At 60.3% G+C, this 27568-nt stretch overlaps 14 protein-coding genes across 14 annotated transcripts; 7 read left to right on the top strand and 7 right to left on the bottom strand.

Annotated features, from left to right (window-relative positions):
* Positions 1–47: 47 nt before the first annotated feature.
* On the bottom strand, positions 48–358 carry BXZ73DRAFT_42330 (uncharacterized protein; the record flags this gene model as incomplete). The annotated part of the gene is made up of 2 exons (XM_048018937.1): positions 48–203; positions 263–358. The coding sequence occupies 2 exons, from the start codon at positions 356–358 to the stop codon at positions 48–50; spliced, it is 252 nt and encodes an 83-aa protein (XP_047880718.1).
* A 250-nt stretch (positions 359–608) lies between these two features.
* Positions 609–2679, top strand: BXZ73DRAFT_42487 (uncharacterized protein; the record flags this gene model as incomplete). Its single annotated transcript, XM_048018962.1, has 5 exons — positions 609–644; positions 710–2188; positions 2249–2319; positions 2375–2475; positions 2528–2679. The coding sequence occupies 5 exons, from the start codon at positions 609–611 to the stop codon at positions 2677–2679; spliced, it is 1839 nt and encodes a 612-aa protein (XP_047880717.1).
* Positions 2680–3363: 684 nt separating this feature from the next.
* On the top strand, positions 3364–4598 carry BXZ73DRAFT_88560 (PQ loop repeat-domain-containing protein; the record flags this gene model as incomplete). Its single annotated transcript, XM_048025000.1, has 8 exons — positions 3364–3406; positions 3468–3555; positions 3695–3815; positions 3877–3984; positions 4047–4126; positions 4190–4331; positions 4386–4485; positions 4552–4598. The coding sequence occupies 8 exons, from the start codon at positions 3364–3366 to the stop codon at positions 4596–4598; spliced, it is 729 nt and encodes a 242-aa protein (XP_047880716.1).
* A 2426-nt stretch (positions 4599–7024) lies between these two features.
* BXZ73DRAFT_88559 (aldehyde dehydrogenase) lies at positions 7025–8879 on the top strand (the record flags this gene model as incomplete). Its single annotated transcript, XM_048024999.1, has 9 exons — positions 7025–7473; positions 7525–7592; positions 7616–7668; positions 7735–7839; positions 7894–7992; positions 8040–8418; positions 8472–8600; positions 8651–8714; positions 8768–8879. The coding sequence occupies 9 exons, from the start codon at positions 7025–7027 to the stop codon at positions 8877–8879; spliced, it is 1458 nt and encodes a 485-aa protein (XP_047880715.1).
* A 178-nt stretch (positions 8880–9057) lies between these two features.
* On the top strand, positions 9058–10084 carry BXZ73DRAFT_42334 (uncharacterized protein; the record flags this gene model as incomplete). Its single annotated transcript, XM_048018938.1, has 3 exons — positions 9058–9275; positions 9337–9700; positions 9758–10084. Coding segments are annotated over 3 exons (909 nt in total), but the record flags the coding sequence as incomplete, so codon positions are not given.
* Positions 10085–10488: 404 nt separating this feature from the next.
* BXZ73DRAFT_42581 (TPT-domain-containing protein) lies at positions 10489–12280 on the top strand (the record flags this gene model as incomplete). Its single annotated transcript, XM_048018984.1, has 2 exons — positions 10489–11097; positions 11153–12280. The coding sequence occupies 2 exons, from the start codon at positions 10489–10491 to the stop codon at positions 12278–12280; spliced, it is 1737 nt and encodes a 578-aa protein (XP_047880713.1).
* Positions 12281–12751: 471 nt separating this feature from the next.
* BXZ73DRAFT_98695 (uncharacterized protein) lies at positions 12752–13423 on the bottom strand (the record flags this gene model as incomplete). The annotated part of the gene is made up of 1 exon (XM_048027771.1): positions 12752–13423. The coding sequence occupies one exon, from the start codon at positions 13421–13423 to the stop codon at positions 12752–12754; it is 672 nt and encodes a 223-aa protein (XP_047880712.1).
* Positions 13424–14465: 1042 nt separating this feature from the next.
* BXZ73DRAFT_75391 (WD40-repeat-containing domain protein) lies at positions 14466–15812 on the bottom strand (the record flags this gene model as incomplete). The annotated part of the gene is made up of 1 exon (XM_048022203.1): positions 14466–15812. The coding sequence occupies one exon, from the start codon at positions 15810–15812 to the stop codon at positions 14466–14468; it is 1347 nt and encodes a 448-aa protein (XP_047880711.1).
* A 686-nt stretch (positions 15813–16498) lies between these two features.
* On the bottom strand, positions 16499–17035 carry BXZ73DRAFT_98693 (uncharacterized protein; the record flags this gene model as incomplete). Its single annotated transcript, XM_048027770.1, has 1 exon — positions 16499–17035. The coding sequence occupies one exon, from the start codon at positions 17033–17035 to the stop codon at positions 16499–16501; it is 537 nt and encodes a 178-aa protein (XP_047880710.1).
* Positions 17036–17390: 355 nt separating this feature from the next.
* Positions 17391–17942, bottom strand: BXZ73DRAFT_98692 (uncharacterized protein; the record flags this gene model as incomplete). Its single annotated transcript, XM_048027769.1, has 1 exon — positions 17391–17942. One exon carries the CDS (start codon positions 17940–17942, stop codon positions 17391–17393), a length of 552 nt encoding a protein of 183 aa, XP_047880709.1.
* Positions 17943–18351: 409 nt separating this feature from the next.
* Positions 18352–19555, bottom strand: BXZ73DRAFT_98691 (uncharacterized protein; the record flags this gene model as incomplete). Its single annotated transcript, XM_048027768.1, has 2 exons — positions 18352–18422; positions 18484–19555. 2 exons carry the CDS (start codon positions 19553–19555, stop codon positions 18352–18354), a joined length of 1143 nt encoding a protein of 380 aa, XP_047880708.1.
* Positions 19556–20773: 1218 nt separating this feature from the next.
* Positions 20774–21945, bottom strand: BXZ73DRAFT_88558 (eukaryotic translation initiation factor 4E class II; the record flags this gene model as incomplete). The annotated part of the gene is made up of 5 exons (XM_048024998.1): positions 20774–20835; positions 20894–20958; positions 21015–21388; positions 21467–21557; positions 21656–21945. 5 exons carry the CDS (start codon positions 21943–21945, stop codon positions 20774–20776), a joined length of 882 nt encoding a protein of 293 aa, XP_047880707.1.
* A 552-nt stretch (positions 21946–22497) lies between these two features.
* On the top strand, positions 22498–23696 carry BXZ73DRAFT_88557 (DUF1753-domain-containing protein; the record flags this gene model as incomplete). The annotated part of the gene is made up of 5 exons (XM_048024997.1): positions 22498–22599; positions 22659–22799; positions 22858–23130; positions 23194–23246; positions 23279–23696. The coding sequence occupies 5 exons, from the start codon at positions 22498–22500 to the stop codon at positions 23694–23696; spliced, it is 987 nt and encodes a 328-aa protein (XP_047880706.1).
* A 1381-nt stretch (positions 23697–25077) lies between these two features.
* BXZ73DRAFT_88556 (uncharacterized protein) lies at positions 25078–26314 on the top strand (the record flags this gene model as incomplete). Its single annotated transcript, XM_048024996.1, has 5 exons — positions 25078–25134; positions 25193–25277; positions 25369–25478; positions 25549–25761; positions 25907–26314. 5 exons carry the CDS (start codon positions 25078–25080, stop codon positions 26312–26314), a joined length of 873 nt encoding a protein of 290 aa, XP_047880705.1.
* Positions 26315–27568: the final 1254 nt, after the last annotated feature.

Raw genomic sequence — 27568 nt, 5'->3', positions numbered from 1 at the left:
CACACACTACACCACCATAGACCGGCATGCCTTAACAATCCAGTATGTCATCTCGAGCTCGTGGGGCCTGGAGCAGGGTTTGATACGCTTTGAACGCGTTCGTAAAGCTCTCGCTTCTCGAGGGACTGCTGGAGGTCTTCTTCGCGCTGTTTCATCTTCTGTTTCCGCCTCTCGTCATCCCTCAGAACACCTTGGTACATTGTCTGCGCAGACAAAGTAAGGTCCATATACCGTTCTGAGACCCTGCCAATGCATGACTCACATCGCGCTCAGACTGTTGCATGTAGTGCACGCCCCACACGATGAGAGTGGTCGTAAAGAGGGATCCCATAAGGGTGAACTTGGCAGTACGCGACATTCTGTACCCTGGTGCTGCTGACAAGGGCTCGGTGATGGCCTGGCTGACGGAGGCGGACAATTGGAGTGACGGAAGGCGGGAGTGGCTGGAGCGATGGAGGGCGCGCGGTCAGAGCAGAGACGCCGTGGTGAGGTCAGCGGCCGGGTGGCGGTTGGCGGTCCGCTGAAGAATCCCTGTCCTAGGACGCCTGCCCTCGTCTTCCTCACCACCACTACGTCCTCTGCCCATAACACACTCGCCACTACACGCCATGGCCCAACAACCTACCATCCAAGACATTCTACAGGTTTGTTCCGGTTCCTCGAATTCTGCACTCCCGCTGATCTCCGAGCGCGAACCTGTCGATCTCAGACAGAATTCTCCCCACCACTCGATACCTCGCTCATCGCGGCCATCGTCGCGGACTATGTCTCAGGCGGGGATGCCAATAGAGCCGAAGAACTGAAGCAACTTCGCTCGGTTCTGAGCAACCTCGCAGCGGAGGCGGAGAAGGAGCTTGTGGATGCGGACCTCTCCGATGCCTTCGCCCCGCTCCACATCTCTCCCTTCCCGGACGACGTTTCCAGCTCGTATGAATACTCGACTACCGATGTCTCTGGCTACACTTCGACAAGCTCCGGTGGGTCTGATGCCCCCGGCAAGACTTCTTCGTTGGATTTCCTTCGCGCCGTCTTCCCTCAAGTCAGCCCCGAAAATCTCAGAAATACTCTGGCCGCCCATGGGAACCGGATTGACGACATCAACATGGAATCTCTCGTTGAGCAGGTCTTGACGGAGGAGTGCATGCGGGAGCTCGAGGTGCGCGGATTGAGCGAGTCGGAATCTATGGAGATGGGGTACGAGGCCCCTTGGGAGCTGGTCGAGCGGAAGAAGAAAGGCATGTCCAAGCAGCAGAAGAAGCAGATCAAGAAAGGCACTACCATTACCCTCGTGGACATCCGTCAACAGCAGCATGCGCGCCCGGCGCCCTCGTCCTCTCGCACCGCACCCCCCGATCCCTGGACGCAGCTCGCATCTGTCGCGGCCCACCTGTCTACTATAATACCTACCCACTCCGCTGCGTACTTCCAGTCGGTGTTTCACTCGCCGCATCACCCCACGCCCGGACTCGCGCTCCGCGCCGCCATGGTCGACATTGCTCGGAACAACTCCGCATCCGGCGAGGAGCTTACCGAAGAAGAAAGCCCCCTGCTGTTCAGCATGTTTGAGATTCTCACCACGTCTCCCATGTACGGCACCCTCAACGTCGAAGAGCGCGACCAGCTCCTGGAGGACTCCCTGTTCGCACTCCGTGCGACTGCACATGACCCGAACAGCGCGCTCGAGCTTGTCGAGCTCCTCGTCGAATTGGACGCCGACAACTCGTCCAAAGAGTTCGCCTGGGGCGTTTATCATCAGCAAGTTCCGAAACTGAAGACAACTGTCACGTTGCCGTCCGGTCCGCCTCCAGTCCCCCCGCCCCCAAACATACCTCGGCGCTCCCAGACGGCCCCGTTGCCCTCCCCGTCCACCGTCAAACGTGCTACCCCGGACGCCTGGCAGACGATTCCGGAGAAGCCCGCCCCGCAGGGTCCCCACCCACTCTCCCGCGTCATCCGTGCATACAACCCCCAGGTTCCCACCAAGGGACGCAAGGCGCGGGCGGGCGGCAACGCCGCGGGCAAGGGCGGCAAGGGCGACGTGGGCGAACTTGGGGCCGCCGGGGCAGGGCGGAGGACGTGGGAGCTGTTAGAGCGGCGGAGGGTTGCGCTACGGGAGGCGGGCAAGGCGTGGCAGAAGCGTACGGCGCGGAACCACTCGGGGGAGATCGCGTTCTACTTTGCGGAGAGGGTGCGCGCTCTTCTATGTGCCGTCACACGACCTAAGTTTATTGACGTGACTTGATTACAGGCGCGGGAGCTTCAGCAAGAGGCGCAGAGGGAGCAGCTGGACTCGGCGCGCGAGATGGTGATGCGCTCTCGGTGAGTCTGTCCTAGAGCATGCATCATGACCTTCTCCTGAACGTCCCTCGCGTAGCAAAACGCTGCCCAACTACGACGTCATTGATCTGCACGGGACGATCGTCGTCGAAGCCGTTGCAATCAGTCGCCAGTATCTAGTCGAGTACTGGACCCCAGGTGCATCATTCGGAGCATTTCCGTTCTCTCGTCAAACTGACTCGCTCTGCAGGCAAACAGCTGCGCATCATCACCGGCCGCGGCAGCCATTCTCGCAATGGCGTGGGCGTGCTGGGCCCCGCCGTGAAGAACGCGCTGATCGCCGACGGATGGAGCATCATAGCCATCGAAGGCGGTCTGGTGGTGGAAGGTTTGGCTCGTTGACCTGGGCCTATAGATCAGACGCGATATAAACTGCGCTCGCTATCGAAGACGGCGGCGACTGTACGGCTGTTTCGTTGAGTGGACCTGTTTTTGGTGCTAGCATGTTGTTTTGAGACTTTGATACCCCACAGTGTAGCCATACGTCTCTTGCCTGCTCTGTCTTGCTTTGTCGCCGTCTTGCGGTCCTGCGTTGCACCTTGATTACTTTTCCCCGGCATACTCTCTTGGAACATGCAGTGCGTAACTATGAATGACGACGTTGCCCACCGGACAGCCGAGTGCCATCGTCAACGGTGGTGACGACAAACGACGATGCCTCTTGCGAGTGACATGGGTACTACCAAGTTGCCGTCATGGTTGAGATCTGAGAGGCCCAACACCGTGCTCTGCCATGCACAACAAACGTTGCAGATAGACGCCTGTGTGCTTATGTCAAAATTATAAGGCGCCAATGAAGCGCCCACCTGATTTTGCGGCTTCGACACTCTCCCCGTGCTGACTCGCCGGCAAGGTGTTCAGCCCCACCCTCGGAAGCCCGGCGGGACGTATATATATCCCGATGATGGCCACCATCTTTCATTGCACCCTGCCGCTCGTGCATAAGTACCGCTCAGCGGTCCGGCCTTTTCATTCTCAACGACTCCGACCCTGCCCTGGGGATCCTCTGCTTCTCACGACACCGTCATGCCCACCAACGCTGCCGCAGAAAACGTGCTTGGCACCATCGGTGCGCCTTACTCCCTGATGCGAGCTGCACTCGTCGAGTCTCACCGCTTGGAAATTTGCAGGTACCATCTGCTGGACCGTCCAGCTCGTCCCGCAAATATGGCACACCTACCGCACCAAATCCGTCGACGGGCTCTCAGAATACCTTGTGTAAGCGACGCTTTTTCTCGTGCTCGAGTCACGACGAACAGCCATCCGAGTCATTATCCCGAGCTGACGTATTCCAATGCTTCTTCTACGTGACCTGCGCTACCGACGGACGCTTACTAACTACTTCACTCTGACGCAGCTTGATGTGGGGTATCGCTGGAGCGTTCCTGGGCCCCTACTCGATCGTCCAAAATCTGAACATCCCCCTCATTCTCCAGCCACAGCTCTTCGCCGCGCTATGTTTCGTCTCTTGGGCGCAGGTGGATGTTTCTCCACCCCTCTCTCCGCATGAATTCTAAACTCAACCTTCTGATGACATAGTGCCAGTATTATGGGCATAAACGCTCAAAGACAGCATCGATAGCCATGTGGCTGGTCGCGATATCTGTCTTTGCAGGGTTCGAAGCCGGGATGGTCTTCGCACTCAGAGTGCGTCTGGCTGAAGTTGTAGCTGCACGGTGCAGAATACTTACCACTCATTGCGTGAATAGCCCTCGGCGCGCAACGGGAACTTGGCACCAGTACGGGCCTTTGGCATCATCAGCACCATCATCCTCTCGCTGTCCTTTGTGTGAGTCCGCCATGCGTCCTGAAGAGCTGTTCGATCTGATGGTACGATAGTCCGCAATACTAGAGATCTACAAGTAAAGGAGGTGATCGGCATCTCTTTGTTGTTCATGGGCGTCGACCTCCTCGGTGGCGTTTTCAACGTCCTTTCACTGGTGTTCAAAGGCGACTTCGATGTCGTCGCGGGCATCACGTACTCCCTCGTCGTCGTACGTTCGTCGCATTGCCTTTGTTGACATATTTGCTCATTGTAACTTGTTCAGCTCCTCGACGGGCTTGTACTATTGGCCGCCTTTATTCTCAACCCTCTCGCCAAGCGCCGACGCTCAAGAGCAGCCCGAGCCGAAGCACAGGCTGCGTCCGGTGCAGTCACCCTTGCGAGCAATACACAGACAATTATTACGGAACCTATCACTGCGCCTTCGGAAGAAAAGAAAGAACCGGACACGTCGGAGGTTGAGAAGGGTTCTGCATGATTTCTATTCCGTCTGTATCGCGTGGCCTCACCTTTACCTCGAAATCCATTGTCCATTGTCCATCCCTTCACCCATATGGGGTGCCACCAGGTGGGTAGTTGCCGGGTGTTGGTAGGACTAACGTGTACGCCATTGTCTTTTGTCAGTCATTCTACTATTCTCGTCCACCGCCTTACAGGCCGACCTCGGCATTGTTCGCATCTGGCATCCTCACTCGAATCTATATCAGGCTGACCTGCTGTTAGGCTCTTACCATCCACCGCAACACCCAACGCCACTGTCCATGGTGCGTTCCAAAATTTACCCGTAGCCCCCAAACCCTCAGATATTCACGTGAATGGTCTTCTCAGGCAGACGGTCTCCCTTATGATGTCCTGGTGGACAATGTGCTTCCCGCCATTTCCACTCAAACCACGCTATCTACTCTGATGCGGACTTGCTCTCTCATTCACAGCAAAGGTATTCAACGTCTATGTTCGTTTGGAGCTAGGATCAACTCCCTGGACAAACTTCACTCCTTCTCGGATTTCATCAACCGTAACCCTGGCTCTCGAGGACCACTCGTTCACAACCTGACAATTGACATCGTAGCTTGGATAAGCGTCTTTTATCACGAAGTCGAACACGGCGAGCTGGTAGACGAGTCCGACTCGGGGAGATTGGACCTGGCGACTTATGGTGATGCGTCAACTCCCTCATCACCTTCTCAAGACCTTGGTCGCACAGCGCTCTCCTTTCACGCAGCGTTTGAACACCTTACGTCGCTCGACTCCTTGGCGATCACCCACTGTGAAGAGTTCTTCGACATGATTGACTTTGCTCTACCGGACGCCGTGCTGTCTGCAATCTGTTCCTCTTCTTCCATCACATATCTCCATCTGTCTCCCCTCGGATCCTACGCGGACAAGCTCTTTCCCCGCTTGATCGCACCGCTCGTTGAGGTTGACCTCGATCTTTTCGGCGTCTGCGGCAGATGGGGGTTTTGGGACATCTTGGAGAAGCTCAAATTTCACCAAAACACACTCCGAAGCATTACCGCCGCTCACGTTGAGATTCGCCTCCCAACAGCGCTGCGCCAATCACCATATTTCCCCACCTGCAACACCTCTCCCTACGATACATCCACGAACTCACTCTGTGGACCTTGATCAACGCCCTTCCGGCCCTTCGGACGCTGGAAGTGCGCGACTACGCCGGTGCGAACGATATATCTATCGCGCATGCAGCAGTGACCAACCGCGCCGCATCCAACCGCGCCTCCGCCGCCCTTGAGTTCGCTCCTCCGGCAGAGAGACCATTTGGCCTCACCTCTCCTGCGTCCGCGGAAGTCTCGAGTCTCTGTACGCCCTCGGGTTCACCGAGCGCGTCCCCTCGCTCGAGATTGAGCGCATCGGGTTAGGCGACCCCGACCGCCACCGGCTCTTCGACGTCCTGCGCTTCGCGCGCCCCCACCGCCTCCTGCTCCACATCGGCCACCACACCGGCTACTCCGCGTACGGGATGCCGTGGCCTGTGCCCCCCAACGCGTTCGAAAGGCTCCTCGAGACGATCACATGCCTCCGAGTCGAGCTCACCCACCTCGCGCTCGACGTGTGCGTCTCGCTGTTCGCCGCGGCAACGAACGGCTGTGTCGGCACGCTGGCGAGTCTCCCCTTCGTCTCCCTCTCCCTCGTGCACGCGGCTGACTGTCATCTTCTCCCCGATGTCGTCCCAGGACCCGCTCCGAATCGTGCTCTCGCAGTGCCTGCACCTCACCCACTTCTCGCTCCGCCTCCAAGACGGCATCCGCTCCCGCACCGCATCCCCCACCCGGCTCGCGCGCACGCCTTACCGGCAGACGCCCCCTCCGTCGCCGCCGCCCGCGCAGAGCGGCAGCGCGCCGATCCTCGCCGCGCTCGTCCCCACGCTCGCGTACGTCCTGTTCGACGTCTCGGGCAGGCCCGCGGTCGGGTGGCGCATGCGCAACCTGCCAGAGAGCCTCGAGGTCATCAGGCTCACCGAGGACGAGAGGGAGGCGGTCCTACTGGGGGAAGGGCTGGCGGTCCGGCGGACGACGCGGTGCACGGCGCGCGATGCGGGCCGAGCTCTGGAGACGACTCCGACGCTGGCTATTATATTGGGTTTGAGGTGGGTGAGGACCGTGCGTACTGAGTACTGAGGTCAGAGCGGGAGCCCTGTAATATTTGTGTGTTGTTGTGCTACTCCTGTGTATGTGTATACGTGTGCTGTATCGTCGATATATGTACGTGCAAGAAGACACCTCAGCCGCCGACAGCGGCGCGGCGTGAGAGCCCTCCTCGAACAAGTTCTTAAAGGATGCGCATCGTTCGCACAACGAGCCCCGTGATGACGCAGAGTTGAAACCCAGGGGGAAGTGCCGTATATATCGAAGCCCCCGGCGCTGCGCACAAGTCCCTCCGCCCTCAATGTCCCCAGACCGCCTCCCGTTCACCTCCCTCTTCATCGACGGCACCTGGCGCCCCTCGAGCACCGGCGCCACCTTCCCCGTCCACGCGCCCTCGAGCACCACCCCCGTCGGCACCGCCGCCTCCGCCTCCCCGCCCGACTGCGCCGCCGCGATCGCCGCCGCCGCGCGCGCCTTCCCCGCCTGGGAGTCCACACCGCTCTCCTCGCGGCGCGACGTCTTCCTGCGTGCGGCGGACCGACTCGCGGCGGGCGCACGGCGCGGCGCGGTCGTCGCCGCCGCCGCCGCCGAAACGGGCGCAACCGCGGAGCTCACGGGCGCGATGCACGACCTGCAGGCGCACTACCTCCGGGACGTCGCCGCGCTCGGCGCGACGCTCCGCGGGGAGACGTTCCCGTCGTCCGTGCCCGGCGGGCAAGCGTTCGCGCACCGGCGCGCGTTCGGGGTCGTGTGAGTGCGCGGGCGAGCGTGGGGCGGGGCCGGCGCGCTGACGGTGCACAGGCTGGCGATCGCGCCGTGGAACGCGCCGTTCAACCTGACGATCCGGGCGTTCGCGGTGCCTATCATGTGTGGGAACACGGTGGTGATCAAGGGGCGGAGGAGTGCCCTCGGGTGCAAGCGATGACCGTCGAGATCTTCGAGGAGGTGTGTGGGGTCGGCGTGCCAGAGTCGCGGTTGAGGGTGGTTGGATGCTCACGTAGACCACGGCAGGCAGGCTTGCCCAAGGGCGTGCTGAACTTCTTGCCGGTGTCCAAGGAGGATTCTCCCGCTCGAGTGGCGGAGATGATCGCGCATCCTCTGGTGCGGAAAGTCAACGTCAGCCGTCTCTGCTGGATGGTCCGCGTACGTACGTGCTGAAGAGGTGGGCAGTTCTGTGGGGGAGCTCGGGTTGGCAGCATCATCGCCCAGGAGGCCGCCAAGTATCTGAAACCGTGCGTAATGGAGCTGGGAGGCAAGACACCTGCAGTGGTGAGTAGCACGCAATGCACGGATCCGTGCACGCTCACTCGCAGTAGGTGCTCGCAGATGCAGACATCCCGCGAGCTGCGCGCGCGATCACGTCGTCCGCCTTGATGAACGCCGGTCAGGTCTGCATGTCGACGGAACGCGTTATTGTTCACAAGGACGTCGAAGCAGCATTGATACAAGAACTCACCCAGCTTTTCAAGCAAGTCAAGATCGGTGATCCCGAAAGGGACCCCTCTGCGGTCTTGTCTGGATTGTTCACTCAGGCCTCTGCTGAGAGAGTGGTGGAGTTGATGAAAGACGCCGTAGCGTCTGGCGCGCAAGTGGTGACAGGGGATCTTACCAGACAAGAGGGCGTTATTCAGCCGCATATACTCAGAGACGTTAAACCCGGGATGGCTTTGTGGGAGAAGGAAAGCTTTGGGCCCGGTAAGCAATTATGCTTGGGAGAGACCTTGGTTATCTCACCACAATCATTGTAGTCATTGTGTTCGCCGTCGCCAACACTGAAGCCGTGGATCTAGCTAATGCATCAGAATATTCCCTATCCGCAAGCTTGTGGACACGGGATGTTTACCTTGCCCACCGCATTGGTGCGCGAATCCGTGCGAGTAGGTCCCCCAGTGCACTTTTTCAGAAGCAGATAACTGAACCTCCAAAGACTGCGTAAATATCAATGGACCGACGGTGCATGCAGAATGGCAACGTTCGATGGGAGGATTAGGGTGCGTATCCACTGGAGTTGCGCCAATCCTACTGACGCGAAATACCGTGGTAGAGGCATGAGCGGGTACGGGCACTTCGATGTGGAGGACTGGACGCAGTCGCGCCTTCTTGTCCTCCATCCGGAGCAAGAACATCCGTATCCTGTCGTGTCTCTGCTCGAATGAGGTCGGATACACGGTCACGTGGCCGCATACATCCTACCGATATTCAGGACTCGGTAATGCTCTCGTCACCTCTCTCCGTTCTCTCCGCACTCTCAACACTCTTCTTCCAAGATCCTAGTCCGCCCAGTCGGCGATATGAGGTAGATATTTGTACCTTACACATCGAATTTATACGCACCGCCGAACCTACAGGTCAATCCCATCTGAAGTTCTAGACGGAATCGCCGAATCACTACTCGCTGGTTGCCACGGCTTTTCAAGTGTGGGGGCCTTCTCATTGGTCTCCTACCAATTCCGTCAGGTCGCTTTGCGACGGTACTTCGCAAAGTTGAGGATCCGTTCAGCAAAAAGATGGGATGCGTGTTGCAGGATCCGAGGAGCATGCCTGTGGGTCCGGTGAGTGATACGAGGGCAATACCCTTCTGTCCCCCTGGATGACCCTCTTGCGGACGCGCAGGGGGCTCTCGGCATTGTCGGCATCTTTCGGGCCTCACGTCGGTGCCCTGCTCTGCTTCATAAATCTGCGTTATCTGGACTTGGATTTCTCTTCAGAAGGCTTGTCGACGCAGTCAGCGCGTGCGCGGGTGATTCTCGAGAACATCACTGCGGCCCTGGTTGTGCTCAAAATAAGAAGGCTTTCTCGGATCGACGTCATACTACTCACTCTAATCGCTGGGTTGTTCCCCTCCCTATCAACACTGGAACTGTCGTGCACGGAAAGGCTGGATCTCGCCTGCTGCTGGATATGCTATGAAGAATCCTCGAGCTGTGTCATACACTCTCCTGTCCCTGAGCTGTATCCGTCAGCCAACCATCTCGCGGTGAGTACACTCAGCACTATCCTCAGCTATCTGGTCCCACTCACATCAAACTGATAGAAGGCGTTTGGGCGGGCGCTGCAACCCTTGCAAAGGCTGAAGAGCGTGTTCCTGGGTGTCTACCTCTCGGACGCAGACATGCTCTATCGCCACCTTGACCGCTGCGCGGCGTTCCCAGCCACACCATCTCCAAGCTCAGGCCACTTCTTTCTGGCGCCGCCGTTCGGGCCGGACAGATGCGACACCTGCAAGGGCGAGCACCACGCGGTCGTGCGGGAGCGAGAGCGGCTGGCAAGCAGAACAATCGCCGAACAACTTCCCTCGCTTGAGACGATTGGGTGGAGTTCCTACTTCACGAGGGAGGAGGGGATCGAACGCGGGCGATGACGCAAAGGGACTGGCCAGGGACTGATACGCCAGCACAAGGACGGGGCGGGGCTGGAGGGGCGGGACAGCGAAAGTGCAGACGGCTCGGGGGCAGGGGGTGCATAAGTAGGGTGCTGTCTAGTCGTTTGGAGGCGGTCCGCGTTGACGTCGAGCGGGCGACGAGTGTTTGGGGAATATCGGAGCGCCTTGTGCGAGAGACCAATCGGAGGCGGCTGAGCAAGCAGCGGCAAACAGAGAGGAGCGCCGGACGCCGTCGCCCACGGTCTCCAGTCCGTTCTCGCCATCGTCCAGCACCCGTCGCCCGCTGCCCCCCGTTATCGGCCGCCTCTCAATCTCCATGCGCCTCTAAATCACTCTACTGCCCATATAATCGGCTCGTACCCTGCTCTCGGCCCTCGCCCACCATGGTGGATTCCTGGACACAGCATCACCCCCACGATCCCAGAGGTTGGGCCGCCCACGATGCGGACAAAACTCGTCGCTCTGGCAGCACGAACTCATGGCTTGCGGGCCTCATCGGCGCAGACCGCGACCTGCCCTCATACTCGGATAACAAGCCCTCCTCACCAGGCGGTTTCGCTCAGCGGGTGAGGGGTCTCAAGCGCAACTTCTTCCGTCGTCTCCCTTCCGTGGATTGGTCCCAGCCGAGAGCACACAGGCTCACCGGTTCGTCTGCATCTCCCTCCACCCTCAATCCCCCTTCCACCGCGACATTACGCTTCGTCTTCCTCTGTGGCCTCTGGTACACCACATCGGCCCTGTCCTCAAATACAGGGAAGTCGATCCTCACCACGTTCCGGTATCCTGTCACCCTCACCTTCATCCAGTTCGGCTTCGTCGCCGCCTACTGTTTGCTCCTCATGAGCCCCTTGGTCCGGTTTTCCAAGCTCCGCCGCCCGAACCGGGTCATCATCGAGAGTACTCTCCCCATGGGTGTCTTCCAAGTCGGAGGCCACATCTTCTCCAGTATGGCTATCTCCCGCATCCATGTAAGCACCGTGCACACAATTAAGGTCAGTCTCCTTATCCATGTTCTTCTTGCGAGCCTTGTCTCATGTGTCCGTCTAGGCGCTGTCCCCATTGTTTACAGTAGCAGCCTACGCCCTCCTCTTTGGCGTCAGCTACTCCCCCAAGACCTACCTTTCATTGCTGCCACTCACACTCGGCGTCATACTGGCATGCACTTCTGATGTCTCCGCCTCAAACGCCATTGGTATCCTCTGCGCGTTCGGTTCAGCCATCGTGTTCGTCACCCAGAACATCTACTTCAAGAAGATCGTTCCCTCCGGACCGAACTCGCAGTCGTCGCACAAGTTAGACAAGCTCAACCTGTTGTTCTATTCGTCCAGCATGGCCTTCATCCTCATGATCCCCATCTGGGCGTACTACGACCTCCCCGTCTTCCTCGCATCCTCCGCCGAGCACGTCACTCATCCCACGCATGGACATTCCACGCCGCATTCGGTGGCGTACTATCTCATCGCCAATGGGACGGTTCACTTCGCGCAGAACATCATCGCCTTCGTTATCCTCGCCTCCACGTCGCCCGTAACGTACTCCATCGCCTCACTCATCAAGCGCGTCGCGGTTATCTGCATCGCTATTGTTTGGTTTGCGCAGGCAGTGCAGCCGCTCCAGGGCTTCGGCATTGCGATGACCTTCGCGGGCCTGCACATGTACAACAACGCAAAGAGCGACGTCGACAAGGGCGAACACAAGATGCGCCGCGTCGAGGCTGCTCGCGACCTGGCCCTTCCCACCACCAAGGCCGAGCTCAGCAGCGACTCCGAGTACCCTCCGCGGCACATTACTCCCAGCGAGATCGGCGTCACTTCAGCCTACGGTCGGCTTCCTCACCGCGCAGTGATGTCAACCTCTTCGCCACACCCGCCCGCGGCCGCCCCGGCACCGTCGTCGTACGCGGCCGGTCGCTACCCGCTCCCGCCCTCGTACGGACGTTCACACCCGCACCATGCCCTGCAAATCGAGATCACGCCACCGAGCGCCACGAAGACGGGCCATGCTACGTCCCCAGTCGACTCGTACCCCTCACCTCCGCCCTCGCTCGACTCGCCGCCGCCGAACGAGTCCGCGGACGCGCCGTGGGCGAAGCGGCCTCCCATGGCTGCGGGCCACTCACCGCTCACCCAGGTTCCCTCGCAGGGCCTTCGACGAGCCCCCATGGTCGCAGCATAGTGACGGCGGCTGACGAACGCCACCCCCGCCTCGAGACGACCGGATGACGACCGAATGTTAAGATACGATACCCCGCACGGCCCGCGGCGAGACGGTAGAGGGCGCGTGATGTGCTTGCTTAGATCTTTCTTACCTTACTAGTACTACTCTCCGTTCTGCGGACCCCCATGTCGCGGACCGCGACGACTGGCCACGACATTGACTGCGTACATAGACCATCCTCCTGCCCTTCGCCTTTCCCGTGGGAGGCGCACCCGGACTGCGGACACGTTCTGTCTTCTCGCCACATTGCGACCCGGCGCGCACGCCTTCGTTTGTTACTTATATATGTATGTCATCAACGTACAATGAAACAGGACAGATACATCGCAGAAATTATTACGGTCGTGGTCGTCGTAGGTATATGCTTCAGCTTCTGTACAGCATCACTTCGCTAGGGGCGTGGCGGCGATGTCCTCGCGCGACGACACGCTACATGATCGGATCCTCCTGCAGCCGACGCACGACCTCGTCCGCGAGCTGGTCAAAAGTGTCGAGCAGCAGGATCCCAAACCGCCTGCACACCACTTCCACGTTGCCTCTCCTGTAGAACCCGTCCGGACACGCCACCACCATCCGCCCGCTCGCCGCGTACAGCCCGAGCTCGAGCAGCGAGATCGGCGACTTGGTGTTCAGGGCGAAGTACATCGAGATGACGTCGACGGTGTTGAGCCCGTCGAGCTCCCACTCGACCTGCTCGCGGAACTGCGGGTCGCGGTCGCGCTGCTCCCAGTCGTTGTTCCAGTCCAAGCGGCGGGGATTGAGGATGGTGCAGGGGAGGTGGGCGACGCGCTTCGCGAGGTCGGCCTGCCAGTCGATGGCGGCGCCCATCTCGATGGAGCCGGCGAAGAAGACGCTGCGGCCACGCTTGACGACAGGCTCGGGAGCCTTGAACTCAATGGCGAGTTTAGGGAGGTGGTCGTTATTTCGGATAACGGGCTTCTTGGTCTCCGTCTCAGAGAGTGCGGTGGCGGCTGCGGCGTCGGCGGGACTCGCAGCAGCGTCCTCAGGGCCGGGCGAGGGGGCTTGAGCCGCAGGAGTGGCGGGCAAGTTCACCGAGGAGACGGCGGGGGTGGGTTGAGCGGTGGCAAAAGTGTCCGACATCTAGGATGGGTGCCAGACGTCAGACGCACTCTCCGGATGTGCATGGGAGTGCGACGCACCTTTCACAGTCGAGATGAATGAGATGATCTGAAGTGGTGTGGCGTCGACTGGGGAAGAGGAGGAGCGATGTGGGGAGGAGTGAGGGACTCGACTCTGCGAAGCCTCGTCCTTTTATACCGCTCGGGGAATCGCCACAGGCCACCAGGTCTTGTTCCCGCCGCCACCAAGAGCACACAAACGAATTGTGGTCGTTCCGCGGTCTGCTTGGAAGTAATGGCCTGCCACAACGGGTCAGCCCTCCGGATCGCCTCCGCTTACCACAATGGCAGGATCGAAATACAGCCTTACAGGCCGGCGTGATAGCGACAAATAAGCGACCCGCATCCGCCATTGTCTCATGTTCCCCTCACGGGTTTCCAGCCTACGAGCTCGGAGAGACGAATCTGGCGGAGGTGGCAGTAACGCTCAACCATGTGCAGCAGCGCCTCTCAGAATCGACGAGGCATCACCTGCCCAGTTGGGATTATCGGAGATATATATATAAATCATCTACGCTATATCAGATAGCAACGTGTATTTGAGACTATGGCAATGACAGTCGGACCGGCCCGGCCCTCGACTCGGGCGTTAAATGGGAATAAAATCAACAAAAACCAACAAACAACAGAATGTGAAAGAAGACGCTGGGGTCGCGCTTGACGACGCGCTGGGGAGCGTTGAACTCGACGGCGAATGTCGGAGGCAGTCGTCATTTCGGATGACGGGTCCCTTTAGCGCCGGTGGTGGAGGCTGGCTGTGGTGTCAGCCTCGGGAACAGCAGCGTCCTCAGGGTCGGGCGAGGTGGACTCAGAGGCGGCTTGCTTCACGGAGAAGACGGTCATCGTCGGCGCAGTACGCACGTCCATGCCAATCAGAAAACTGCAGGGATAGGGATATGTAGGAAGTTCAGATGGCATGTTCAAGAACGGACGTCAAGTTACTAGTACAAGCCACAACTTTCATACTGTCCGCGCAAACGTCCATGACGGAGGAACACGCCAGCCTATACATCGATGGTGCTATTTGCGCAGGAACCAAGCCCGTCCGACGTCGCCTTACTAGTACGTGCTACAAACTGCCGAATGCGCACCTCTCCATTCAATGAGCCAGAGGCGATCGTGGTTCCATCCGGGGACCACACCGTGTGCGTCACGTCATTGTGCTCGTTGCACTTCAGCACCATCTCCCCATCGCCCATGCTCCACACCTGTGCCGTGTTGTCCGCCCCTGCGCTGACGAGGTGCTGTCCGTCGGGCGCCCAGTTCACGACGTTGATCGCGCACTTGTGCCCGTCGAGCGTGCACCTGCGCATCCCCGAGGACGAGTCGAGGACCACGACGGCGCCGCTCTCCGCCCCCGTCGCAAGGGAGAGGCCGTCAGGGGAGAACGCGAGCGTCCAGATGAGGTCCAGCGGACTCGCGCGATCCTCGCAGACGGTGAGCAGCCGGGTCGGCGCCTTCGGGACGCAGTCCCAGATCTGGACCCCGCCGTCCTCGTAGGCGAGTGCGATGCGGGCGCCGTCGGGGGCAAGCGACGCGGCGTAGACAATGCCGTTGTCGCCGACCGGCCAGGATGCGACGGGAGCGATGCGGGCGGGATCAATGGGCTCGTACGGAGTCTTGACCGCGGGGGTCTGAGGGGGTGGGCTCGTGGGCTCGATCTCCCTCGGAGACGACGCGTCTTCGACTGAGTCCTCTTTGACGGGCGGAGGAGTGCCCGCGATGTGCACAGGGGAGCCCTCGACCGGTGGGGTAGGGGCCTTGGGCGGGAGAGGCGGAGGCGGCATGAGAGTCGCAACCTCCCAAACGACGCAGTTGCGCTCCATGCCGCCAGTGACCATCCTAGTCCCGTCAGCAGAGAAGTCCATGAAAGTGATCGGGGCGGCATTCTTTTTGAGACAATGAACCGGTGCGAAGCCTTGGTCCGGACGAGCGTCCCACGTCTCCAGTTCTCCGTTTGAGTTTCCCGCAACCAGCAGCGACCGCTCGGGGTCGGGGGAAAACGCCAGACAGTGAGCGGTAGCCAGAGGGGTTATGTGCACCAGCTTTTCCCAGGTTCCGACCTCCCAGATGATGATCGTGTTCGAGCCTGGAAGCTGCCCACCGGAGGCTAGCAAAATACTGTCGGTCGAAAAGACCAAAGTGGAGATGGTGCCTTGGTGAGATGTTAAACGGATTATCATTGTCCCATTCAAAGGGACATCCCAGACGACGATTTGGCCATCGTCCCCTCCCGAAGCTATCCAACGGCCGTCGGGAGAGCATACAAGGGCAGTGACGGAGCCCTCATGCTTGTAACCGCCTTGATCGTTGACGGGGGTGGGTTGAGCGGTGGCAAAAGTGTCCGACATCTGGGATGGGTGCTAGACGTCAGACGCACCATTCTGATGTGCATAGGAGTGCGACGCACCTTTGATGGTCAAGATGGATAGTGAGATGATCTGAAGTGGTGTGGTGTCGACTGAGGAGACGAGGCTTTGCGGAGTCGAATCCTCGCTCCCCGCGCGTCGCTCCCTTTTGTATTTCTCAGGGAATCGCCACAAGCCACCAGGTCTTGTTCCCGCCGCCACCAAGAGCACACAAACAAATGTGGCCGCTCCGCGGCCTGCTCAGACATAATGGCCTGCTAGTACAACGGGTCAGCCCTCCGGACCGCCTCCGCCGACCACAATTACCAGGATTGAAAGACAGGCTTGCGTCGCATGGGAGAAGAGGCGGTCCGTATATGCCACTGTCGCGTGCATCGCTCGCGTGTTTCTAGCCTGCAAGCTCGAGGGACGAATCTGACGGAGGTGCGCTCACCCATGGGCAGCAGCGCCTCTCAGGATCGACGAGGCATCACCTGCCCAAGTGGGATTTTCCGAGCAACGTGTATTTGAGACTATGGCAACGACAGGACCGGAGGCCACAATAGTAGGAAACCAGACTCACTGACAAGACTCGAGTTCTGCCCATTGGCTCGCCACCTGCGCACGAACCCAGGATCCTACATCCCCCTCGCGATCGCCGTAGGTACCGGTGGCCGAGAGTGCGAGATTCATCGTCCCTTCGCGACCTCCCCCGCAAGCACCTCGACCAGGGCCTCGACGGTCTCCACCAGCGTCACCTCCCATCGCCGGCACACGACCTCGACGTTCCCCTTCCGCCCAAACCCGTCCGGGCAGCACACGACCACGCGCTTGCCCGCGCCGACCGCGAGCCCGAGCTCGAGCAGCGACGCCGGCGCGTCCAGGCCGGGCGCCCGGGGGAGATGCACCGCGACGACGTCCGCGCGCCCGAGCTGTGCGAGCTCCCACTCCGTCTGCGCCGCGAACCGCGCGTCGTCCGCCGAGTTCCGCCACGTCTCGTCCCAGTCCTGCCGGTACGGGTCGAAGAGGGTGACGTCGGCGGTGACGCGGGCGGCGAGTGCGAGGTGGACGCGCTCCTGCCAGCGCTCGGACCCGTGCTCGATCGCGCCGCAGAGGAAGATGGAGCAGCCGGGGACGTCGGTGACGGGCTCGGGGGCCTGGTAATGGCGGACCAGAGCGCGAGGCTGAGGCGGTGAGGGCACCGAGGAGACGTTGGGGGTCGCCATGGTGTTTGGGATACTAGTACTGTGTTGTGGGGCAGGATAAGAGCTACTGGGGTGCATTAGGACTGGAAGCATGAAGCGGGATGAGACCGCACCTGGCGCAAGCAAGGCTCGAGATGAAGGACGAGAGTGAGCGACCTTGACGATCGATGGTCGGCAACGGTCGGGTGAAGCAAGCACGATAGGGTTCAGCGATAGATCCATCTAGCGCAGTGACCCGCCGGACAAAGACCTCGTCTGGACGCGAAGAAATCGAAAGCTGCCTGATATCACAACAGAATGAGAATGACGACGACGATACATACATACAGCCCCACCCGATCCACGGGGAGCCCGGGACCAATAGAGACCGTATGCGCTAGTCCTGCAGCCTCCGCACGACCTCGTCCGCCAACTCGTCAAAGGTCTCGAACAGCGGGATCTCCCACCTCCTGCACACCACCTCCACGTTGCCTTTCCTGAAAAACCCGTCCGGACATCCCACCACCATCCGCCCGCTCGTCGCGTACAGCCCGAGCTCGAGCAGCGAGATCGGCGACTTCGTGTTCGGGTCGAAGTACATCGAGATGACGTCGACGGTGTTGAGCCCGTCGAGCTCCCACTCGACCTGCTCGCGGAACTGCGGGTCGCGGTCGCGCTGCTCCCATTCGTTGTTCCAGTCCAGACGACGCGGGTTGAGGATGGTGCAGGGGAGGTGGGCGACGCGCTTCGCGAGCCCGGACTGCCAGTCGATGGCGGCGCCCATCTCGATGGAGCCGGCGAAGAAGACGCTGCGGCCGCGCTTGAAGACGGGCTGGGGAGCCTTGAACTCGATGGCGAGTTTCGGGAGATGGTCGTTGTTTCGGATAACGGGTTTCTTGGTCTCCGTTCCGGAGGGTGTGGCGGTGGTAGTGCTAGTAGCGGAGGACATGGGGGACGACGAGGGGTGCTTGGAGGAGATTGGGCGAATAAATTGGAGACGAAGAGCTTTCAGGCCGTGGAGGAGCGTAAGAAAGAAATGAGGCGAGGGACGGTGGGTGCGTTTGATAGGTGGCTCGGTCCGTGCCAGGCATCTTGACAGCTAGATAGCGAGCATAGGGCTGTTAGTGACGGCAGCTTACCGGCGTTGCTCGCGATAATAAGGCGGTGTAACAGAGGCGATGACAGAATAACAGAGAGAAGGAGACGCTGTGATGAGCGTTGGAAAGAGGTCAACAAGCGATTCCGGCGCCAAGTGCACATCAATGTTCCTATCCCGTGGTTCGAAATCCGGATGCTCGCTGTGGGAATCCTACAAAGAAAGCAAGGTGGAGGTGGAAAAGTTTGTAGGATATCAGCATTCAGTAGGTGGTAGTGGACAGCGTTATCAGGGTATCACAGTAGTATAATGTTCCACCAGGGGTTGACAGCACTTGGTACAATTCAGAGCCCTCCTCCAGCAACGAACGAAAACCTCCTCTTCCGCGACGCACCATCCATGCCGCTGCCGTCCTCGCGAGCCGGTCCCGTACGCATCGGCGACGCTGCCTGCGGCGCGAACTCGAACGACTCGTCGAGCCACCCGTCCGCGGACGCGACCGCCTTCGTGTCGTACTCCCAGGTCCGCCGCAGTCCCCGTCGCTCGTCGTCGTCGAACGGGTCGACGACCGACAACCGTCGCCCCGTGATCCGCTTCTTCGTCGCCCGCGCCTCGTCCTCCATCTCCCACCCTCCAGGCGTGCGCGGCAGCCCGACCGACGAAAGCGCAGACTCCGGCGAGCCCAAGCCTGCGCTCGAACCGAAACCGAAGCTCTCCGATTCCGACCGGGCCCCCGCCTCCGGAGCAGGGTCACACCCGGCCTCAGCGGCCTCAGAATCCTCGAGCCCCGCCTCGTCCTCCTCGGTGGCCGTGAAACCGGGACGCCCAGCGACCCTCGAAACAGCAGTCGCCGTCACACCCGACGGCGCGCCTTCCGTCCCGCGCCCCGCGCGCGCGGCGAAGACGAACGACAGGCTCTCGCGGCGCGCGCCGCCCTGGAGCGCGAGCGGGCGGAACCGCGCGCGGCTCGCGCGCACGACGTCGTCCGCGAGCGCGCGGAAGCCTGCGAGCGAGTACAGCTCGTGGATCATCATCCGGAACGTGAAGTCGAACGCCTCGTCCGCCGCCGCGCCGCGGCCCTTGGGGTCCGCGGTCGGGTCGGGGTTTTCGCCCCGGACGAGCGCGACGGCGCGCTGGATGCGCTCCGCGGAGGGTTTGAAGCGGAAGGAGACGTCGGGGTTGGATTGGGATGAGGCGTTTGGGGATGCGAAGGATGTGTTGGGAGACGCGAAGGAGGCATCCGGGGGGAGACGGAGGGAGGCGTCGTGAGTGGTTGAGGGCGGGTGGTTGGCGTCCCGGGATGCGGTGGAAGCTTGGCTTGGAGTCTTGGGCGTGTAGAGAGGGTTCGCCGGCGTAATGCGGAGCTCCTTGGCAAGGCCGCGGTAGTCCCCTGCTGCGAGACGGTCGAAGAAGTCTCGTAACTCCGCCAGGGGGAGGGAGGATGCGGTTGTGAGAGTAGTGGTCATGGTGCTTCGTGGGGTCGCATCAAATGTGTTTGCGTGATCAATAACGATAGTGTTGGCAAGAGAAGCCGTGAACTGGTTCAGAGAGGTGGGGCGAGTGGGGGTCCTGTGTCAGAGGAACTTTAGATGTGGTTGACGAACCGGGAGAGGCTTAAGTGGTGCGTGAAGGACCGGCGCCAAAATCCTTTGTGCCGAGGGCCATTGCGTGCAGTGGACGCTCATTGTCCGTACCAAAGGCATGGCCACATCTCCATTGCTTCATATCAATGGGCAAAACCGTGCTCCAAGGGGTCGGCTCTGTTGCGAGCCCTTGGTAGTGCCTTGCCCCAGACGGACTGTCGAGACTGTCTGAATGTAGGGGGGACACGATGAGGTTGGCGAGGGGAGTTGAAGGAGACGGGGAGATGGGCTTCGGGAGGAGAGGCAAAACGTGCGATACTTCCCAATTCCAACTTGACGGCCGTTGTGCGGGTTCATATGGTGTCGGCGAGAGGAGCGCCGACTTCGTACCCGACGCTGGTGGCACAAGGCATCACGACCGCTGAATCCTAGAAAATGATGATGTGAGATGTGAGAGCATGGACGATTCCCCGGCTTCGCCCTTGATATGCGGAAATTGAGATCGCTCGGCAGGCCATACAAGTTGGGCATCGACCGGTCGGAACCTTCGCGAGTCCCATGTCTCCCACTCGGGTGACGGCACTACCACGATATCCCGTGGCTGGTGAGGGATTAAGTTGTTAGAAATACTGAGAGGGCAGGAGAAAGAGGCGCGGAGACTCACAGACACTTGGTACCGGCCCAACCCACCAGGCCGGCTAGTGGGCTTGAACGGTAACGGATGACGGTAGTACCCTGGACGGCGACCATAGGAAGATGTCCGCGGGGTAGGGAAGGAGAATGGAGTAGAGATAAAGTGGAAATCTGTGGGGGTAAACACCCGCTCGGTGTCGATGGCTCCTACAAACCCATCCGGCCATTTGGACAATACGAACGCAGAAACCTTGTCCTCAGTACAATGCCGCTGACTTCTGAACACTCACCACGATTCGGCGACACGTTGTACATAAGGCAGAAGATAGATGGTACAATACACCAGACCCGACAGGTATGTATTGCCCTCTTTAGGGAGATCGTCGATAGAGCTACAGATATCACATCGAGGGGTAACAGCTGGAGCAGAATTATTGGAGCATACCCAAAACCGCAGGTAGCACATTGTCATGAGAGCGGGGTGCGATCCGTAGGGTTGACCCTGAAGCTGGACTTATCCTGCATGGAATCTACGCGTCTCGACTGTCAGTAGGCCAGTACGGGGGACATGACACAAAACACACGCACCGTTGTTCGACTTGTACTCCATAATCGTCGAGGGCGGCAGGTTAAGTACCCTCCGGATCGTTTCCCTGTATCACCGTAGCGTCAGTCTCGCGGAGCTACGACTCGCATCAACAGCACGCACTTGATCTTTTCCTTCGACTTCGCGTTCGAGTCGTGGCGGTTCCAAAGTGAGATGATGTCCTCGTTCTGCCGCACGCTGATCGTGCACCCGCACACTTCAGGCCACTCCCCGGGGGGCACACCCTCCTCACCACCGCCCTCGCCCGGGTCCGCGACGCCCTCGAACTGGTCGCCGATCACGGCGAGCACAAGGTCCTCCCAGAGGCGGTCCGCGACGCCCTTGCGCAGCCGAATGATCCACTTTCCTCCAGACAGGTTGAGTGGGTCCTCCCACACCGGCCGGCGCACGCCCGAGTGGAAGAGGAGGTAGTCAGTCGTGGGCAGCAGCGACGACGGCGGGTGCACGTGTGTCCAGAGCGACCAGTACGACTCCACCTGCAGAACGAGCACCCGAAGCACACGCCGTCAGCGTCCGCCGTGTTTGCGCAATCGCGGCAGAGGACTGGCACGCACCGAGCTGAACGCCGATATCTTTTTGATCCCCTCCTCATAGTTGGTGATTTTGTTCCCCGGGGCGCGCTGTTGGCGGAACCAGAACACCCAGCTGTGTCACACGCGCATACACATGCACGCAGACGACGAAGGGAGGAGGAAGAGCGTCAGGAACCAGCGGTGCGCGACCACAGCAGCATACGAACATACGTATTTCGGAGTGGGTGAACGGTTGCGCTCCCGTTCGCGGCGCCGGCACCGGCGGCCTTGTCCTTCCCCTGCGCCTTCTCATCCCCCGCGGCGGTGGTGGAGACGAAGGTGGAGAAGTGCTTCGAGGACGGCAGGCGCGGGCGGGCGGGCGCCCCTCCTCCTCCTCCTGCGCCCGCGCCCGCGCCCCCGGCACCCGGCGCGCCGGCCGTCGTCGCCGTCGCTGTCTGCGAGGACGCGTTCGAGTTGGCGAGGAAGCGGGACTGGGAGTGGTTCGAGAAGAAGCCGGCCATGGGCATATGTCGGTGCGGGAGGAGGGGTCCGGCGGCGAGTCGGTGGGCGGTGGGCGGACGGTGTGTGTGGGGTGCGAGACGGTGGGGGCTGGGGCGGGGGCTGGGGAGCAGACTGGAAAGTGCTCGGGACCGGCTGCGGCAGGGAAAAGCGACTGGGGCAGGCGGGTGACTGCGGCACTCGATACGGCGGCGAATTTAGACTCTGGACGCGAGGGACAGGGGACGGGCGCGGGAAATAGGCAATAAAAAGCACAGTCGGCGAGTGGGCAGCTGTGTTTTGGGCGTGGAGGGGCAGCAGGGCGGGAGGAAGAGAGCTTGGAGGCGTGAGATGGGCGTCGTGGGTGATGAGTGTGAGGCAAATCTTGCGCCGCGCCACAGCTTGCAAGATTGAGCAACCAGCTCGGCCCGCGCAACGCCCTCTCCTCCGCTCACGTTCCTCCCCCTGACCCCGACGCACCTCACGTTCCTCCCCCTACCTCTCCTGGTTTCACTCGGGTACATGGTCGCCTAAAACGACGCCTCGCCCGCCCATAATCCCTACAACCTCCCGTCATGAAACTTACCCTCCGTCCGGAGTGGAGGCTACGGCCGCTTTCGTCCTTCATCGGCTTTCTCGACATCAAGACGGGTGTCACAGTCGCCCTCCTATTCGCGGTGAGTCGTCTCGAGCGTGAGATGCTCACCCAACAGCTCACGCTCGAGACGTCTCACAGGTCCTCAACAAGGTCGCCGGCGTGTATGGCCTCATCGCCGTCCTGACTGGCGCAGGAGGCTCTCTAGCGCAGCTCAGCCTCTACGTATACTCTGTTCTAGGACTCGTTGCACTCATATGGGGTCTCAAGGCCATCATGCGCGTGCGTTTCGCGCTGCTTTGCCATAACTGTGTCATGACATTCACCCCATTCACTCCAGGAAGATCCAAAACAAACACTTTACTTCGCGCACCTGTTCTTCGCAGACCATATGATCTCGACCGCATGGCTCGTCTTCTTTGCGGTTGTCTGGTGGGTGTACACGCCCCACGACGGAAAAGTAGAAGCGAATTCCGCAGCCCAGAAGGAGGTGATGAACAGTGGCCCTGGGCATAACCTGTCGGAGGAGGAACGCGTCGCCGCAGCCATGACCATATGGAATCAAGAGAAAGGGCTCGCTACCGCCATGCTTGTCATGGGATGGATAGTCAAGGTGCGTATATCGCGCTCTCGTCGCGCTCCACCATGCATACCAAACATATGCATGCGCAAATAGGTCTACTTCGCGGCCCTGCTGTACTCGTACGCGATCCACCTCCGCAAGGGCTCGTACCGCTCTCTCCCTTTCTCCCGCTCAACAGCATCGAACGGGGCCGCGAACGGCGCGGCCTACTCCACTTCTGCCCTTCCGACGAAGATGATGACGACGCCGAAGAATTCTACCGCCTTCCCATCCGGACACCCACCTCCGCGGCGGCGCCGAACACGCCCAACGGACGCACGGGCCACACGCCCACATCCTCCATCTCAAGCTTCACCGACTTCGTGGGCGCCCCCGGCCGCGCCCGCCGGGGAAAGCCGGGGAAGTCGAACCTCAGCATCAGCGTGGGGACCAAGGGCGAGAGCGGGGTGGAGGTGCTGTTCGACGAAGACCTGCTCAACAGCGCGGGCCTCGGCGGCGGCAGCAAAGACGCAAAACCGGAAGACCGGCTACCGCTGATGAGCGCGTCCGGCCCCTCGTCGTCGCACAGCAGGCGGGACAGCAGGAGCCGAGACTGACCCACCCATGCAGCTGGCGCGGGGACCCGCGCGACAGGCACGCAGCTGGGCACGGAGATTGCTTTCATCGTTGTCGACGGTCCTTCTGCGCCCTGTGGCCTGAGCTGTCTGACAGCTGTGGGTGCCGTTCTGGCACGAAGTCATCCGCGCCGCGTATGGCAGGTCCCGTTGTAGGACCTGCCAATTCGAGGCTGCACATCTACTTAGCTACTACTTACCCCGTATACACACATAACGTAATGTCACGTAGTCCCCAGATGAGTGGCGGGGCTCGGATAGCGGGAAGCCGCATCGCTGTGGGCTATCGATGCGTGTGCATGCCGCGTGGTGAGATTAGCTCTCTTTTCGCGAGGACTACATCTCATGATGACTGTGACCTGTGTATGATGAACAAAGGATTGAACAGGTGAGCGCGTCTTCCACGGCGCGGAAGGTCCCATTGTCCGCGTTGGAATCGAACATTCCTCGTCTCAGTGGACTAGGCCATGCCCATACAGCTAGCCAGATGTGCTCATACGACACGCAAGGTATGGTCTTTCTATGGTCTGATGGGCCGGCAGGCCACCGCGCGAGAAGTTGCAAGAACGACATCCTCACCGCTTCACTAGCTAGGTGCGTTGCCATACGAGGTGGGATCCATTCACGCCTATCCTGTTCGTTCTGGCTCGTTCGGCCGACGAACAAATCGCTGCATGTTTAGTGATGTAGTGGGTCGGAACACATTCCGAATCGAGATGGTCTGGCCATGTCGGATCATGTGATCCAGCCACAGGGCGACAATCACCTCGCCCTCTTACCAGTTATGGAAACTTATGGTTATGTCGGGCTATCCGAGCCTAACCGGAACTTCGGCTGTATCTGGCCATGTGTATGAGGCCTTGAGGCCTGAGCAATCTAGCCCGCCAGCGGGCTAAGGCCCGCTTGCACGCAGTGAATGATATACAATTGGGGGCTACTTGCTACTGGAGACGACGAGACGGAGGCGCCCAAACCACGACGCCCGGAAATGTCGCCCACGCGGCAATCGCCACAACGTGTCCGATTCTGCGATGTTTAATGCTCGCCACCCCTTCGTCCCTTGTATAAATCCGCCTCTCGTCCTCCACCGCCGCCACTCGACACCCAGACTGCCCCCTCCACCACACCCACCCACGCCCGCGCTGGGCTCCCCGAACGAGCCACTACCACTCGCACGCGCCCACCCGCACGCCTCCCGCAGAGCTCCTGGTCTCCCCTCCGCCCCGCGCCTGCGCGTACCGCCTCCCCTCGCCTGCTCACCAAGCTCCGACTGAGAGTCCGGGCCTGACGATCCGAGCCCCGACGTGTCGCTTTTCTGCGGTCCTCGCCCATCGCGTGCATCGCCCAGTCGCTTCATGCGCCGATGGACTGTCCTATACTCGTATGGATGCTCTTCACGAATCGCGAACTCACCGCCGATGTGCGTGTTCCTTCCACATTCTTCTCAGGCTTGCTGACGAGCGTGGTCGGTCTTCCAGGAGTATGAACGCTGTTTCAAGGTCCTCCGGGAGTGCGTCACCCATGCACCCATCCGGCACGACCCAGACGACCCAGAGACGACGCGTGAGTACGATTTTCCCTCTGTCATGCGTGGCGATATAGATGTGCGGTGGCCGCAGTGGGGCAGAGCGTTGACAGACGTATGGTGTGACAGGGCAAATTGTCGCCTTCCTCCTCCCCTTGCTCATGATGCGCCATCGCCGGGTCCCGCGGAGCAGGTGGAAGGACAACATGACTGCGGTCGGAAAACACTGGATAGAACAGGTGTGCATCCATATTTGCCTCACACGCGGGCCCGGTGCTGAGGCCGCCCTTGCTGCTGCCTTCGTTCCAGATCCACCATGTACAAAACGACGACCCCGTGGCGTATGCGAACCGGGCACGGTCAATCATCGGGTACCATACCTCATACGAGCATAACATGGTCGGTATGGCGATGACCCAGGGTCGAAGGGAGGACGTTGTGAACGTTGGCATTGGCATCAAGGAGATCATTACGCCTCCTGGGATTACAGCGATTGATTTTGCGAAGTCTCTACACCACAAGGTGAGTCTCTTCTTTGTGCTCCACATGCGCCTGTGCGTCCTGGAGACAGCCATTGTCTTCACTTTCATGTCATTGTTCACCCAAGGACCTTTGGCGCCTCCTTGTTCCAACCTGATGCCCTGGTCCTTACCTTGTACCCCCACAGCTCACCCCACTTGAACAAACTTTCGTCACGCCCGAAGAAGGCGAGGAGGTGCTCATGCGCCGGCTCTGCCTGCTCCTCGCTCTCAAGCAGGCGTACATCAAAGCGATCGGCCAGCCGCTCGGTTTCGACTGGTCCCGGCTGGAGTTCAACATACCGGAGAAGACCGCGACGGGCGACGGGCGGCCGCTCGTCGGCTGGGAATTCCGCCTCTGGCAGTCCGAGTGCGGCTTCCCGATCCCTGACTCGAACAACCACGTGCAGCAGAAGTACCAGTGCGCGGTCGCGTTCTTCCGCCGCCAGCGCGAGACTCGGTTCGTCTGGCACATGGAATCGAAGGACCTCGACACTTGGGTGCAGTTCATCACTGTCGATCAGCTGCTCAACGTCGTCGACAAGCTCATCGAGTAGCCGCCGCCGATGCGTGTCTGACTCGCGATTTACGGGTTCGCCGTTGTACGGGATTGCCTCCTGGCCCTACCTCTATGCTTCAACACATACGTCTCCATGCCCACGTCTCATCGTCCCGCTGCTTGCCGTTGGACTACCCCTACACGAAGGTTTCTCGCGTCCGGCCCCCTAATCCTCTCATATCCCCATGCGTCTTCGCGCCATCGTTCGATTGATTCTAGTGAATATGTTTCCACCTGATCGAACCGAGTCTGTGCCCTTCTATGTAGTGTCAGTGTACGATGCAAATCTTTCTGTAGCAAGTCTATCGCCTCTGTGTTGTGTCATTCGCTCACTGCTTTGCCATTATGCTATACCATCCACTCATGCACGCCAGCCTGGACGAGTCAGGGTTCAGCGCGTCCAAGGAAGGCAAACGGTGGTACCCCGATATCTGAATCTGAATACGTATATGCTGTAGTGCAAACGTGCAGTGCGCGGACAGCAGCTGTCCTTGAGATTGAGCGCCCACGGAGCGCTCGTAAACTTCTGTGTCCATAGGGCGCTCTCCGTTACACGTTGATTTGTGGCCCTCGACCGTGAGGCGTGAGGCATGACTTTGGTAGATCGGCCCGAGTACCAAAGCTCTACACGTCACGAAGGTTCTCGTCCAGTGACCGGGTGGCACGTTTGATTGCTCGTTTGCACAACAAAGTCCAACCCGGCCGTCGCCGACTTGCAACCAGCTGTTTCGTCGATTGTTGGCTCCCGGGCGGTGGCAGGCGATCAGGGATCAGGGCGTATGGTGTAAAGGCGGACAAGGATAACGTACAAGGCGAGGCGTGGACGTACTTCTCGCTGATGGTCTCGAGGAACGCTGTCTGCGCGCGGTGGCGGACCAGCCCGGTCCCGACTCCCATAAGAAGCGCGTCGACGATCCTCGTGTCCTAAGCTGGAAAGCATCCATGGCCAGCCCGCCCACCCGCACAGCGACGGAACTCCCGCCCACTCCGCCGGCGACCCCGCCGCTGCCACGCAGTGCTTCCGCAGCTTCCGCCGCCGACGATCGCCATCGAATGCACTCGGGCGGGCGATGGACGGCGGGGAAGGCGCGGGAACATCCGCACGGATGGCGGATGCCGTCATGTGATCTGGCACGCAGACCAAGGCAAGGGAGACTTGACGTACTCGGCCCTTCGCAGACACTGAATTGGGCTCGCCATTATTTACAGTCCTCTCGCGCACGCCCCTTCTCCCCCACTGCCATCTGCCCCC

Source organism: Epithele typhae, assembly GCF_022376455.1.
Source record: "Epithele typhae strain CBS 203.58 chromosome Unknown BXZ73scaffold_8, whole genome shotgun sequence".
Lineage (NCBI taxonomy): Eukaryota > Fungi > Basidiomycota > Agaricomycetes > Polyporales > Epitheliaceae > Epithele > Epithele typhae.
Note: the sequence above shows the minus strand (reverse complement) of the source record. Positions and strands in the feature narration are given on the sequence as shown.